Genomic DNA, 16284 nt, shown 5'->3' on the forward strand with positions numbered 1-16284 from the left:
AGGACTGACTGCAAAACCCACATCCTGCTGAACTATTTTAGTGTTGGAGGATGAGTTTTACAGGTTTACAACTTATTTCATTAGGGAACTTAAGAGATAAATTGTCTTCCCAAGGCCTTTATAAACAGTTTGCTACTTAAATTTTATAGACTGAAATTCTGCATATGAAACGTACTTTCCTTGGATTATCTGAACCCTGTAAGTTTAAAAAAACTGGAGAGTAAAACATATTGCATAAACATAACACCTGCAAACAAAGTATGACTTGCAACTGAATGATGACAAGCATTGTAAACACCAAAGGAGCCTGAAGGAAGAAGTTCAAGAAGAGCAAATATAAAATATATAGTTAAGAAGTGTCCTAACAGAGATATTCTAGACAGGCAAGCTCAAGGGAAAAATGGTACCAGCAACATGAATAAGATGTCCACCTTCTGACAGTGGACTGGATGACCAGATTGACTGCTGTGGGAACATACCAGATGCAATCATTTGAGCCTTTTTCCCTCATCCCCCCTCCAAAGGAAAACCCTGGCAGGGACCCTATACGTAGAAATGAAATGTCAAACAGTTAGTACAGTGCCTGTCACATAGCAGATATTCAACAAACACCCATTTCTATTCCATTTTATACTGAAGTTGTTGAGAAAGCATTTACTTCAAGTACGTCTGCTTTCTAGCCCTGTTTTCTGAAACAGTCATTCCACTTAAGGTATAACAATCAAATAAGTCATATACACAAGTCATATAGATATGACTTACTATATATATATATATGCATATATAGTAACATAGTTATAAAACACAGATAACAAGATAAAATCATGAACATAGTTAGAAAAAATACCCACAAAAGAAATTTTTCTATATTACAGAAATGGGCTTAATTTTGGCGGGCACCCATTGTCATCTTAATTTGGTTTTATTAGGAGAAAACAGAGCAACATTTCTGTCCCTGGGCAGATCTGACGTGAAAATAATTGACAAAAGTAGGTCAGAATCCCATGGAATGGTGAGGTCTGAATGCTAGGAATCTTATATTAGGTTATAAATCCTGACAGACAATAATGACAGGATCTTCTGAAAGCCTTTGAAATTCACTAGGGCAGTCCCAACTTGTTTAGTTAAAAGCAGCAGCAAGGTAGGAAATAGAACTTCCTGTGACTCTGGCTACCCTGATGTGTCTTAGATAAAAACTGAAGTCATCACGCTCCTACTCTTTTTGCTGGCTTTGTTTTCACAAAAAAATATCCTCTCCTTACCCACATACACTTCTGGTAGCCTTTGGAATGTGTCCTTTAATCTAAAAGATAAAAAGCGTACTTAAAGAGATCAACGAATTGACTAGAAATCTGTTGGGAGCTTATGGCCTTTCCCCTATTCTAGATGCAATTTCTCTCCCTGGGTCACCTGTTTTTGGTAAAAATAACTCAATTCTTTTTTATCTAATATACTAAGCAGAAATCACTTGGCAGTGTAGTGCTGACTGAGTTTTTCCTTGGATAAAATTGTTAGCAACTTGTAGCTACTTTACTAGGTAATATCAATATATAAACAAAAAGAGAAAAACATTCATTTCTTTTAATTCATTAACTATGCTTATTTGTGTGACACCTATATATTGGTTTCCCATAGAGAAAAACTGCCATAAAAATTTAAGGTCCAATTTAACATGAATATTAGTTAAAAATACACTTTCACAATTTAGAGTAAGGTGAATGATACATCTGTTTCCATTCTAAAATGATCCTTTTCTAGTAACTTTTACAATATTTTCTCACATGAAAATTATCTTCTCAACAAATACTTACTATAGCATAGTATCCTACTTGAGAAATTTTTTAAAAATGTGTCTTTCTCAACTACTTCTTACCTGAAAGTTTTCCTCTTTAAGATTTATATAAATTAATTGACTTCATGAATGATAAAGGAACAATGTTAAATACCCAGAAGAAAAAAGTTCAATGAAGACTATTTCATGGCTTCAAGCACTGAATATCAGGATGTTAAAATCATTTGATATCAAATAAACAAAAGGATTTCTTTAGAAAACAAGAAACCACTGCCACCAAACACATTTTCCCATATGGCCTGCCTCGCATTCCAGAGCTGACAGAAAATCAGGTCTGCGAGGAGACAGCAGCTGAGCTGCATACTCCAGAGTTAAGTAAAAACATGGGAGGCCGGAGCACACATGTGAAAGAATACATTTAATTTTAACAAGGCAAAGAAATGAGTTTTAAAAGGTGGTGGTGGTTTAACTGAGTATCTCTTTTAGTTCCACTTGAAAAAAAGGTGTAAGTTTTTCCTCTAACTGCTTCCCAACAGTTCAATGACAGCAAAACTTTAAATCTATGGTGGTGCTGGAGTTCTTCTATTAGGGACAGGAGGGATGCAACTTCATGAACTTTTTTTAATCTGCAGAAAGAAAGGGGGAGGAAAAAAAAGACAGAAAGAAAGAGAGAGAGAGAGAGAGAGGAGAAACAAAAACTAATTTTCCAGGCAGGGAAATACTTATAAAACCTTTTATGTCAAAGTTAGGATTTCACAACATAACACACTAATGCAAAATCCAGTAGCACCTGTAAGATTTAAGTAAATGCTGCCATCACTTAAATGCTTTTTAAAAAGTATCTGTAAAAGACTGAAGGAAAAAAAGATACATTCTCCAGAGAACAACAAATGTATTTCAAAATAAAAACTGTATTTTTGTTTTTCTTTTTTTCAATTGTTTTTTTGTACAAGAATTCATAGTTATAATAACTTACACACAATGGGATCAATCTCTGCTCTCCTTTTCTGTGTCACTTCAAGTCCACATGTTCAGGCTATAGTCCCCAACATTATTTTCTGATAAATATATTACCACAGTTTGATCTAAATATACATTATATAATACTTGTCTCTGGGAAAAATCAAATTTTAATATGCAAACTTTTATTTATATAATACAGAAATGAAGAAAACTACAGTAGGCATACAAACTAATTATGACTTGTAGATGATGATTTCTAGATACTCTCCTACTGTAAATGAATGTTTAAAATAGTCTTAATAAGAAAATTTTATTTATATGTGCACTTGTGTCCACCTTATCCCATATACTGTACACGTCTAATGACAAGCTGGGAATTTAAAGGTGCAGCCCTCAAGAAATTGTTGAATCACTAAAAAAAGAAAAAATTAGACTCTATTGGAAAGGAAAAAACTCACAAAATTTCCAATTTTAGATTTCATGTCCATAGGAAAATAGTAAAAATAATTTTCTGTATATACATATGAGTATATGTATATATTGAATTACAGATGTCTCATATATCAATACAATTCAAGTGGAGACATTTTGGTGAGTTATTTTCCCATTAAATGACAACTATGTCAAAATTTAAAAATATCTTATTACATCATTAAAATAATTCACTTACCATTTCAACAGCTTGTCCTATTTTTTTTTTGAATTTTTAACTCTTCATAACCAAATTTCCTGATCCCTAGTGCTAAATCCCCTATTTTAATTAAAATCTGGTGCTCTGTTACTCAGAAACTGATGGATAAAATCACATCTACTTCAAAATTCCATCAATCAAATAAATTTTATTACCTGATTTATCAGAGAAATAGCTCTGAGCTTGTGTACCTAAATTATCCTCCCTATTATAAACAGGTGAGGCAAATACCCTAAAATAGATGGAGGTAACTTACATGATATCATAGCACATATAATACAAGATGATTAAGTGTCTGATATAAACTTTTCAGAGACACCTGAAAACTCACTTTAGAAACTAACTTTAGAAACAAACCATTTATTTTTCACTCTAATATAAATTAATATGTATGTATTTACATACATACACATACATATATATAAAACAAAATTGTCTAGTGTTGATTAGCTGTTTGTGAGTGAAAAAATGGTTACAAATTGATTAACCAGCTTAATTCTGTACTTAACAATTCAACTGTTTTGGGGTACAAACAAAAAGTCAGTGCATTTGTAAACTCCATGGAGTCAGATACTCAAGCATACACTTTAAATAAGAACCCTCCTCAACGTCACAAGCATTGGACAGCAAGAATATATGGACTCTGATGCAGTTCCTACTCCATAAGCAGACTAGACAGCACTTGACTTACTTTTAAAACAGTTTCTTAAAAGAAATATATAAAGAAATGCATGTTTGCTGAAAGTCCTTTAAAATTACCTCAAAACAACATTAAATCCTGTTCACTGAGAAGAGCCCGCTGAATTGAATTCCTGTTTTGAAATGCCTAGTTAACAGTTTAGAATATTGCCTTGTGAGGATTGACTAGAGACGTGGTTGATGTGAAGACCCAGACAGAGTACACGGCTCCAATCCCAATAGTCCTCTGATTGGCTGCTCGATGGAAATGGATCGCCTTTAAAATAGCTATACACCTTAAAATGATCTATAATAAACAGTTTCCCAACAACCATTATTATTTGTAAATTGAAATGCATTAATCATTCAGAAAAGATTTCTTGCAAAATATATAAATAAATGTAACTGCATATTCTGTAAATATACTTAACATTGCTAGACCAGACCGCCAGTGACGGGCTGCTGTATTTCAGTACTGTGTGTCAAATTTATTAGAAATTTAAAAAGAAAAATTTTGGAGGGACTCAGCTGCCTTCATTAGTTGGCTTTAAAATGTGTAATAAAATGGGAGACAATATCTTCTCATAAATACATGGAATCAATATGGAAAAGTAAACTATACAGCAGACAAGATTAGAGAACACCAGAGTGTACCAGAGTGGTCACCAGAGTGAAATATCTTCCAGTATAAAAAAAGGGAAGAACTCTATACACCCAGTTATAGTAAGTATGTTTCAATTAAAGATGCAGCTCACTCTCACTCCTGGCAAGAATTAATTGGTAATGGCACTGCTGCCAGCAGTGCAAAAATATCCTGAGAAATTATTCCGATTACAACAAAAGACAGGGCTTTCATCACTAAGTTTTTGCACAAAACACAGCTTTAGATATCATAAATAAATTAATTTAAAAAGCAGATAACCTTCACTGTGTTGAACACAAAAAGGGGATGTGACCCAGACATTTGTTAATTCTCCCATTGGCTAATATCAGAAAAAAAGATTGCATTAAGTGTCTGTTTATAACTTTCTAGTTAACTATGGCCAATAATATACATGGAGGTAATCTGTAGTTCAAGTTTTTCATCTCTTTTTCCCCAACTAGCTACAAGCTGAACTCTAAAATTTACACTGAAATATACAATTCCAATTTTCAAAAGATCCTCCTCCTGGACAAGGGATATTCAAATTTTTTGTGCAATCTTGATGCAGAGCCCAAACAGTCCTATGAAGAGAGACAGTATATTTTTTAATCAATTGGCACTGAAATTTAACTTTCCTTAGCTGCGTTCTAGTAGCTTGGCCAAGTTATCTCGTAATTCTGTTAGTTCAAAGATTTTTCCATCAAGAATTTCTAACAGTGTCTTCAGGTTATTGCGAAAAGCTTCTTGTTCATTCTGACTTTTCTCCAGACGTTGCTCCAAGTCAGACAGTTGTCCCTCCAGGTCTTTGTTCCGAATTTCTACTTCCTTTAGAAACAAAAGTGTGATATATATATGTGTGTCAGTTTAAGACTTAAACAATATAACTTTTGTTATGACTAATATTGTGGTAGTTAATGCAGTTTCATAATTAGGATGACCTTCTGAGTCTCAATACAATTTAAGGAGGTTTTTAGCTTTTGCCATCTGAGAAATACATGTGGTTTTATTGATTGGCTTGTTCATGAATACATCTGTCCCCCCAACACAAATTTCCTGACTGCTTGCTTTGTGCCAGGCAACACTAGTCTAGGCACTTCAAATACTGAGATCGGACGAAGACCCATTTAGTGGATTATCTGCGTCTCTTTTCTATTTCTGCCCATGTTCTTTTCCTCTGGCACAACTGTTAGCAATCTCAGATGAAAGAAGGCAGAGAAAAAGAGACAAATTAATTTTTTCTCCTTATTGGAAATTTTGGAGAAAGATGTAGAGAAGAAAAATGACTCAAATAAGGTTTTAGGATCCTCTGAATATGTTAATTATTCTTTGTTTTGCCTCAATATCAAATGAATGCATACGGTAGAGAATATAGCTCACCTGCTAAAAACTGTAGTGAAGATATATAATAACTGTACATATAAGAGAATTATACAACTAACAATTCCAATATACTACAGATTAAGGAAAGAAAAAATAACAAAAGGGAAGTAAAAGTTCATGACAACAAAAAAATTTTTAACTTTTTAAACAGAATAAAATCTGGCATACTTAAAAATTATTTAGAAGTTACTATATATCTGAAGGACAGTAGATTGTTTTTAAAAAATTATTGAAAGGCAATCTGGTAAACGTTAAATGAAAATAACAGAACATGAAGCAGCACACTGCAACGAGGCAAAAATTAGTATGCATGAGGACAAACAATAGGAATTAAAGTACACACAGAAAATAGGAAACAGTTCTGGTTGTTGGGATTATGAGCACTTCTTTCCAAAATGTAATTGTCCTATAATACCAGCAAAATTAAACTTTTGAGAAAAATAATTGGAAAACTGACTTGAATACATACAAGAAAGTAACCATTGATTTAGCATTCTCAACACAAAGAAATATTCACATGTTTAACTAAGAGCAAAGCTCAAGCAAAAAGACACCACAGATGAGTCGGAAGAGCCTGGGAAAATACAAAAAAAGGAAGAAAGCAGTTATAATGACTTATAAAGAAAGAATTTAGGGAATTCCAATCTAATCTTAAAGTATTTACTGTTAGATGTTAAGCAGGTATGTTTCTAATCTTTTTCCTTTGAATAATCTACAAGGTGAAGATAAGTAAACTGAGAGCAGATTCTGAAACCAATAAAATATTTATAAATTCAGAAGCCAAGTTCATGGAGGCTCTAAACTATGGGGGAGAAAACAGACCCTGGGATCAAATGTAAAAATTCCACTCATGATTGCACAGCATGCTCTCTTGCCTGCTTAAACAATAAGCTTAAGAGTACTGTAGAATGTTTCCAACTGTAAAAATAGACCAAATGTCATTCACTAGAAAACACCCACTTCACCAGGCACCACCCAGTTTGCCCTCTAAAGCCGTCCTTAAAAATGAAAGGCTTCCTTGTTCTCCTTGCCAATCAATGAAACATCCAACCATTTTCAGTGGAAGCAAGCAAAACACCAAATTCCCTCAGCTATTAAAATTGAGCTGTTCTCTCCAGGAGTCTTGTGCTCTAAGCCATTTCTCTGATGGAGGAATTTCACTAGGCCCGTAACAAAAGGGATCCAATACAATGCTGTTGGTGCTGGTCTATTCTGAGGCAGAGAATAAGATCCCAGAGGAAGAACAGACAACCCAGGATCAGTATGAAGCAAACTGATTGGTGGCATGTCCCAGTTTTCTACCTTCTGTCTATATTTTCCATCCCTTCTTCTTGACTTTTATTCTCCCTCCCAACTCATTCTTCTGCTTATTATCATTTTTGTGCTACTATTTCCCCTTCCCCTTTACCCATAGGTGAGCATATGCCAGGGGCACCAAGATAAAGCACTAAGGCCAGAATTTGCTAAATCCCTTTAGGGTGCTTTAAAAGGCAGTAACTGAAAGTATATAAATACAAATGCTCTGTATTTGTTAGATATGGAGTCTACAACACTACAGTGATTAAAAAAATGTAGACAATTATTACCACCATCAATGGGACCAGGTCAGGTTATAAATTTAAATCTTGCATCATTTAATCTAAATAAAAGCTACAAAAAATTGTCTTTATTGATATCTGATTCACACCTTAAACTCTTAAAAGATAAATTATTGTTCTATTAGATTATTAACCTTCATATATAACATGACATAAATCATCAAAACAAGTATTAATAATTCAACAGAAAAATGGGTTAAAGAAGAAGTTATTCAACAATTATTTACTGAGTGTCTTCTACATACTAAGCACTGAAGATAAAGTAGAAAATAAAGACGGGCCCTGTTTTGATGGAGCATGCATTCTAGAAGGAAGATACTGGTAACAAAGAAGTCAACAGAACAGACGTCTGTGTAACTGAGGAAATCACTGTGTGCACTGAAATCTTTCAACCATCTTTCCAAACTGTGTAAACCAATAATAAGAACAAATAAAATGACACGAATTCCACGACTTCAACTAGAAGAAAGAGAACAATACAAACTTCAAGTTACCTATAATTAGGAGATATAAGCACCAGTTTCTAGCAAAGATATTTCTCAAGTTCTTATTCTCTTCGCAGAGGGCAAGGCAGGGTTGTGGGGAAATGCACAGAAGAAGGAAGAGGAGAATGAAAGGCCTAAGACTGAACTCTAATAATCCAAAGAAAGAGAAAGACCACTGAAAGTGCCAAAATACTGGTGGAAAACAAAAAGTCCTGGTAGACCAGAGCAGCCTACAAGAAGCGAATTCACAGTATATAGTAGGACACTCGAGAAGGCAACCTTGGAATGGCATACTTCTGAGAGTAAAAAGAAGAGAAAGGGACTTTGGGGATAGCTAATCATAAAATAAATGGTCCTTCCACTGGGAAATTCATTTAGAAAGTCCAAAAATTATGATATGGGCAAAGGTATACCTGGCAGGGGTTGTAATAGTGGTAGAAAAAATGGCAAAGAAAGACACCTTTAATGCTAAAAGTGACAACACACAATGAAGATATAACAATTATGTTTATGTACCAAGAAACACAGTAGCCACCTTTATAAAGTAGAAACTACAGGAGGTCTAAGGAGACATAGAAAAAAGTACACTGATAAGAGCTTTTAATATTCCACTCTCAATATAGGACAGATCAAGAGGAACAACAACAAAAAAGGTAAGGATATAGAAGTCTTAAACTACAAAATCAATAAAGAGCATTCATAAAATTGATCATATGCTAGATTACACAAAAAATCGGTAAATTAGGCAAAGCAGACATTACATAAACAAACCCTTGTGATCACAATGCAGTAAAACTAGAAATAAGTAACTAAATCATAAAACTAAAAGGCCCTTCCACAAGCAAATTAAAACACGTTCTTTTAAACACTTCTAGCGTGAAAGGGAAATAAAACCAAAATTACAGAATTTCAAGAAATAACGATAATGGAAACACTGTCAGAATCTATGGGACACATGAAAGCAATGACCAGAGAAAAATCTATAGCCTTAAACACAAATAAATAAAAATGAAAATAAAGGAATTAAATTCCCTTCTCAAAATGCTAGGAAAACAATAAAAAAGTAAACCAAAACAAAAGGCAGAAATAAAGATAAAAGTAAAAATTCATTAGGTAGAGGACAGAAAGAGTAACACTAATTAATAAGTCAAAATCTCCTTTCGCAAAAAGCTTAAAATAGACATATCATTACTTAAGAAAGAAAAAAAACCTATATAAAATAAGAAATTATAAGAGTTCCCACTGAATATTGAAAACCCAGATGTAAAGCTTAAACAGCCCAATATCTGCAGAAGAAATAGAGAGTAATCATGGAATTACTCCATAAAAAGCACCAGGCCCAGATGGTTTCAAGGGGAAGTTCTATTAAACTTTCAAAGACCAGACAGTTCCAATATGATATAAGTTATTCCAGAGCATAGAAAATAAACAAAATCGTCCAAATTATCTTATGAAGCTAGTATAGCCTTGATACCTAAATCTTATAAATTCAGCCCCCACCTGAAAATGGAAGAAAGTTACAGACCAATATTACAAATGAATATCATGTAAAAACTGTCAATAACAGGGAACAAAAATCTGGTACCACATTAATAAAATGATACACCACAGCTAAGTGGTATTTATTCTAGGAATGCAAATGTGGTTCAGTTTTAGAAAATCCATTAATAAATCATATCAATGGATCTGTGGATAAAAACTATGATTATCTAGATAGATACTAAAAAAGCTATTAACAAAGTTCACTCATTTGTGGTAAAAACACTCAAGAAAATAGGAATTAGCCACTCTCATAATATGGTAAGATACCTATATTTTAGTGGTAAAGCCAGCATTTCAATTAATGGAAAAATATTAGAGGCATTTCCACAAAGATCAGGAACAAGAGAAGTCTGTCACCTCCACTATTGTTTAACACTGTACCTGTATTTTTGGTTTGTTTACTCCTCAGTGCATGAGATCTTTTTTTTTTTTAACATCTGTATTGGAGTATAATTGCTTCACAGTGTAGTGTTAGTTTCTGCTGTAAAACAAAGTGAATCAGCTATATGCATACGTATATCCCCATATCCCCTCCCACTTGAGTCTCCCTCCCTCCCACCCTCCCTATCCCACCCCTCTAGGTGGTCACAAAGCACAGAGCTGATTTCCCTGTGCTATGCAGCTGCTTGCCACTAGCTATCTATTTTATATTTGGTAGTGTATATATGTCCATGCCACTCTCTCAGTTCGTCCCAGCTTAACCTTCCCCCTCCCGGTGTCAAGTCCATTCTCTATGTCTGTGTCTTTATTCCTGTCCTGCCCCTAGGTTCATCAGAACCATTTCTTTTCAGATTCCATATATATATGTTAGCATACAGTATTTGTTTTTCTCTTTCTGACGTACTTCACTCTGTATGACAGACTCTAGGTCCATCCACCTCACTACAAATAACTCAATTTCGATTTCTTTTTATGGCTTAGTAATATTCCATTGTATATATGTGCCACATCTTCTTTATCCATTCATCTGCCGGGGGATACTTAGGCTGTTTCCATGTACTGGCTATTGTAAATAGTGCTACACTGAACATTGTGGTACATGACTCTTTTTGAATTATGGTTTCCTCAGGGTACCTGCCCAGTAGTGGGATTGCTGGATTGTACTGTAGTTCTATTTGTAGTTTTTTAAGGAACCTCCGTACTGTTCTCCATAGTGGCTGTATCAATTTACATTCCCACCAACAGTGCAAGAGGGTTCCCTTTTCTCCACACCCTCTTCAGCACTTATTGTTTGTAGATTTTTTGATGATGGCCGTTCTAACTGGTGTGAGATGATACCTCATTGTAGTTTTGATTTTCTCTAATGATTACTGATGTTGAGCATCTTTTCACCTGTTTGTTGGCAATCTGTGTATCTTCTTTGGAGAAATGTCTGTTTAGGTCTTCTGCCCATTTTTGGATTGGGTTGTTTGTTTTTCTGATATTGAGGTCATGAGCTGCTTATATATTTTGGAGATTAATCCTTTATCATTGCTTCGCTTGCAAATATTTTCTCCCATTCTGAGAGTTGTCTTTTTCTCGTTTATGGTTTCTGTTGCTGTGTAAAAGCTTTTCTTTCATTAGGTCCCATTTTTTATTTTTGTTTTTATTTCCATTTGTCTAGGAGGTGGGTCAAAAAGGATCTTGATGTAATTTATGTCATACAGTGTTCTGCCTATGCTTTCCTCTAATAGTTTTAAAGTGCCTAGCCTTACATTTAGGTTTTTTTTCTTTTTTTAACATCTTTATTGGAGTATAATTGCTTCACAATGGTGTGTTAGTTTCTGCTTTATAACAAAGTGAATCAGTTATACATATACATATGTCCCCATATCTCTTCCCTCTTGCATCTACCTCCCTCCCACCCTCCCTATCCCACCCCTCTAGGTGGTCACAAAGCACAGAGCTGATCTCCCTGTGCTATGCGGCTGCTTCCCATTAGCTATCTATTTTACGTTTGGTAGTGTATATATGTCCATGCCACTCTCTCATTTTGTCCCAGCTTACCCTTCCCCCTCCCCATATCCTCAAGTCCATTCTCTAGCAGGTCTGCATCTTTATTCCCATCTTGCCCCTAGGTTCTTCATGACCATTTTTTAAATTTTAGATTCCATATATATGTGTTAGCATACGGTATTTGTTTTTCTCTGACTTACTTCACTCTGTATGACAGGCTCTAGGTCCATCCACCTCACTACAAATAACTCAGTTTTGTTCCTTTTTATGGCTGAGTAATATTCCATTGTAGATATGTGCCACATCTTCTTTATCCATTCATCTGTTGATGGACACTTCGGTTGCTTCCATGTCCTGGCTATTGTAAATAGAGCTGCAATGAACCTTTTGGTACATGACTCTTTCTGAATTATGGTTTTCTCAGGGTATATGACCAGTAGTGGGACTGCTGGGTTGTATGGTAGTTCTATTTTTAGTTTTTTAAGGAACATCCATACTGTTCTCCATAGTGGCTGTATCAATTTACATTCCCACCAACAGTGCAAGAGGGTTCCCTTTTCTCCACACCCTCACCAGCATTTATTGTTTCTAGATATTTTGATGATGGCCATTCTGACCAGTGTGAGATGATATCTCATTGTAGTTTGGATTTGCATTTCTCTAATGATTAATGATCTTTAGCATTCTTTCACATGTCTGTTGGCAATCTGTATACCTTTTTTGAAGAAATGTCTATTTAGATGTTCTGCCCATTTTTGGATTGGGTTGTTTGTTTTTTTAATATTGAGCTGCATGAGCTGCTTGTAAATTTTGGAGATTAATCCTTTGTCAGTTGCTTCATTTGCAAATATTTTCTCCCATTCTGAGGGTTGTTTTTTCACCTTTATGGTTTGTGGTTTATGGTTATGGTTTATGGTTTCCTTTGCTGTGCAAAAGCTTTTAAGTTTCATTAGGTCCCATTTGTTTATTTTTGCTTTTATTTCCATTTCTCTAGGAGGTGGGTCAAAAAGGATCTTGCTGTGATTTATCTCATAGAATGCTCTGCCTATGTTTTCCTCTAAGAGTTTGATATTGTCTGGCCTTACATTTAGGTCTTCAATCCATTTTGAGTTTATTTCTGTGTATGGTGTTAGGGGGTGTTCTAATTTCATTCTTTTACATGTAGCTGTCCAGTTTTCCCAGCACCACTTATTGAAGAGGCTGCCTTTTCTCCACTGTACACTGTTGCCTCCTTTATCAAAGATAAGGTGACCATATGTGTGTGGGTTTATCTCTGGGCTTTCTATCCTGTTCCATTGATCTATATTTCTGTTTCTGTGTCAGTACCACACTGTCTTGGTTACTGTAGCTTTGTAGTATAGTCTGAAGTCAGGGAGCCTGATTCCTCCAGCTCCATTTTTCGTTCTCAAGATTGCTTTGGCTATTCGGGGTTTTTTGTGTTTCCATACAAATTGTGAAATTTTTTGTTCTAGTTCTGGGAAAAGTGCCAGTGGTAGCTTGACAGGGATTGCATTGAATCTGTAGATTGCTTTGGGTAGTATAGTCATTTTCACAATGTTGATTCTTCCAATCCAAGAACATACTATATCTCTCCATCTATTTGTATCATCTTTAATTTCTTTCATCAGTGTCTTATAATAAGTTTTCTGCATACAGGTCTTTTGTCTCCTTAGGTAGCTTTATTCCTAGGTATTTTATTCTCTTTGTTGCAAAGGTAAATGGGAGTGTTTCCTTAATTTCTCTTTCAGATTTTTCATCATTAGTGCATAGGAATGCAAGAGATTTCTGTGCATTAATTTTGTATCCTGCTACTTTACCAAATTCATTGATTAGCTCTAGTAGTTTTCTGGTAGCATCTTTAGGATTCTCTATGTATAGTATCATGTCATCTGCAAACACTGACAGCTTTACTTCTTCTTTTTGATTTGGATTCCTTTTATTTCTTTTTCTTCGCTGATTGCTGTGGCTAACACTTCCAAAACTGTGTTGAATAATAGTGGTGAGTGTGGACAACCTTGTCCTGTTCCTAAACTTAGTGGAAATGGTTTCAGTTTTTCACCACTGAGAACGATGCTGGCTATGGGTTTGTCATATATAGCCTTTATTATATTGAGGTAGGTTCCCTCTATGCCTACTTTCTGGAGGGTTTTTATCATAAATGGGTGTTGAATTTTGTCAAAAGCTTTTTCTGCATCTATTGAGATGATCATATGGTTTTTCTCCTTCAATTTGTTAATATGGTGTATCACATTGATTGATTTGCGTATATTGAAGAATCCTTGCGTTCCTGGGATAAACCCCACTTGATCGTGGTGTATGATCCTTTTAATGTACTGTTGGATTCTGTTTGCTAGTATTTTGTTGAGGATTTCTGCATCTATGTTCGTCAGTGATATAGGCCTGTAGTTTTCTTTCTTTGTGACATCTTTGTCTGGTTTTGGTATCAGGGTGATAGTGGCCTCGTAGAGAAGGAGTTTGGGAGTGTTCCTTCCTCTGATATATTTTGGAAGAGTTTGAGAAGGATAAGTGTTAGCTCTTCTCTAAATGTTTGATAGAATTCGCCTGTGAAGCCATCTGGTCCTGTGCTTTTGTTGGAAGATTTTTAATCACAGTCTCAATTTCAGTGCTTGTGATTGGTCTGTTTATATTTTCTATTTCTTCCTGGTTTAGTCTCTGAAGGTTGTGCGTTTCTAAGAATTTCTTCCATTTCTTCCAGGTTGTCCATTTTATTGGCATACAGTTGCTTGTAATAATCTCTCATGATCCTTTCTTTTTCTGCAATGTCAGTTGTTACTTCTCCTTTTTCATTTCTAATTCTATTGATGAGTCTTCTCCCTTTCTTTCTTGATGAGTCTGGCTAATGGTTTATCTATTTTGTTTATCTTCTCAAAGAACCAGCTTTTAGTTTTATTGATCTTTGCTATCGTTTCCTTCGTTTCTTTTATTTCTGATCTCATCTTTATGATTTCTTTCCTTCTCCTAACTTTGGGATTTTTTTGTTCTTTCTCTAATTGCTTTAGGTGTAAGGTTAGGTTGTTTATTTGAGATGTTTCTTGTTTACTGAGGTAGGATTGTATTGCTATAAACTTTCCTCTTAGAACTGCTTTTGCTGCATCCCATAGGTTTTGGGTTGTCGTGTTTTCATTGTCATTTCTTTCTAGGAATTTTTTGATTTCCTCAGTCATCGCTTGGTTATTAAGCAGTGTATTGTTTAGCCTCTATGTGTTTGTATTTTTTACAGATGTTTTTCCTGTAATTGATATCTAGTCTCATAGTGTTTTGGTCAGAAAAGATACTTGACACGATTTCAATTTTCTTAAATTTACCAAGGCTTGATTTGTGACCCAAGATATAATCTATCCTGGAGAATGTTCCATAAGCCCTTGAGAAGAAAGTGTATTCTGTTGTTTTGGGATGGAATGTCCTACCTTGTTTCATGTGTCATTCAAAGCTTGTGTTTCATTATTTATTTTCATTTTGGATGATTTGTCCATTGGTGAAACTGGGGTGTTAAAGTCCCCTACTATGATTGTGTTACTGTTGATTTCCCCTTTTATGGCTGTTAGCATTTGCCTTATGTATTGAGGTGCTCCTATATTGGGTGCATAAATATTTACAGTTGTTATATCTTCTTCTTGGATTGATCCCTTGATCATTATGTAGTGTCCTTCTTTGTCTGCTGTAATAGTCTTTATTTTAAAGTCATTTTCTCTGATATGAGAATTGCTACTCCAGCTTTCTTCTGATTTCCATATGCATGGAATATCTTTTTCCATGCCCTCACTTTCAGTCTGTATGTATCCCTAGGTCTGAAGTGGGTCTCTTGTAGACAGCATAAGTATGGGTCCTGTTTTTGTATCCATTCAGCCAGTCTATGTCTTTTGGTTGGAGCATTTAATCCATTTACATTTAATGCAGTTATCGATATGTATGTTCCTATTACCATTTTCTTAATTTTGGGGGTTTGTTATTGTTGGTCTTTTCCTTCTCTTGTGTTTCCTGCCTAGAGAAGTTCCTTTAGCATTCATTGTAAGGCTGGTTTGGTGGTGCTGAATTCTCTTAGCTTTTGCTTGTCTGTAAAGGTTTTAATTTCTCCATCGAATCTGAATGAGATCCTTGCTGGGTAGAGTAATCTTGGCTGTAAGTTTTTCCCCTTCATCACTTTAAATATGTCCTGCCACTCCCTTCTGGCTTGCAGAGTTTCTGCTGAAAGATCAGCTGTTAACCTTATGGGGATTCCCTTGTATGTTATTTGTTGTTTTTCCCTTGCTGCTTTTAATATTTTTTCTTTGTATTTAATTTTTGATAGTTTGATTAATATGTGTCTCGGTGTGTTTCTCTTTGCATTTATCCTGCATGGTACTCTCTGTGTTTCCTCGACTTGATTGACTATTTCCTTTCCCACGTTAGGAAAGTTTTCTACTATAATCTCTTCAAATATTTTCCCAGACCCTTTCTTTCTCTCTTCTTCTTCTGGGACCCCTATAATTCGAATGTTGGCGTGTTTAATGTTGTCCCAGAGGTCTCTGAGACTGTCCTCAATTCTTTTCATTCTTTTTTCTTTAGTCTGCTCCCTG

The 16284-nt window shown here is 35.0% G+C and overlaps 1 protein-coding gene across 2 annotated transcripts in view; it reads right to left on the reverse strand.

The window, feature by feature from the left end:
* Positions 1–2683: 2683 nt before the first annotated feature.
* The window catches only part of HOMER1 (homer scaffold protein 1), a 124354-nt gene continuing 110753 nt past the window's right edge, over positions 2684–16284 (reverse strand). For both annotated transcript variants that reach the window (XM_060143183.1, XM_060143182.1), the window contains one exon: positions 2684–5592. In XM_060143183.1, the coding sequence (XP_059999166.1) occupies positions 5404–5592 (189 nt within the window). In that variant the 3' untranslated portion in view covers positions 2684–5403. The remainder of the gene's footprint in view (positions 5593–16284) is intronic.

Source organism: Lagenorhynchus albirostris, chromosome 3, assembly GCF_949774975.1.
Source record: "Lagenorhynchus albirostris chromosome 3, mLagAlb1.1, whole genome shotgun sequence".
Taxonomy (NCBI): Eukaryota; Metazoa; Chordata; class Mammalia; order Artiodactyla; family Delphinidae; genus Lagenorhynchus; species Lagenorhynchus albirostris.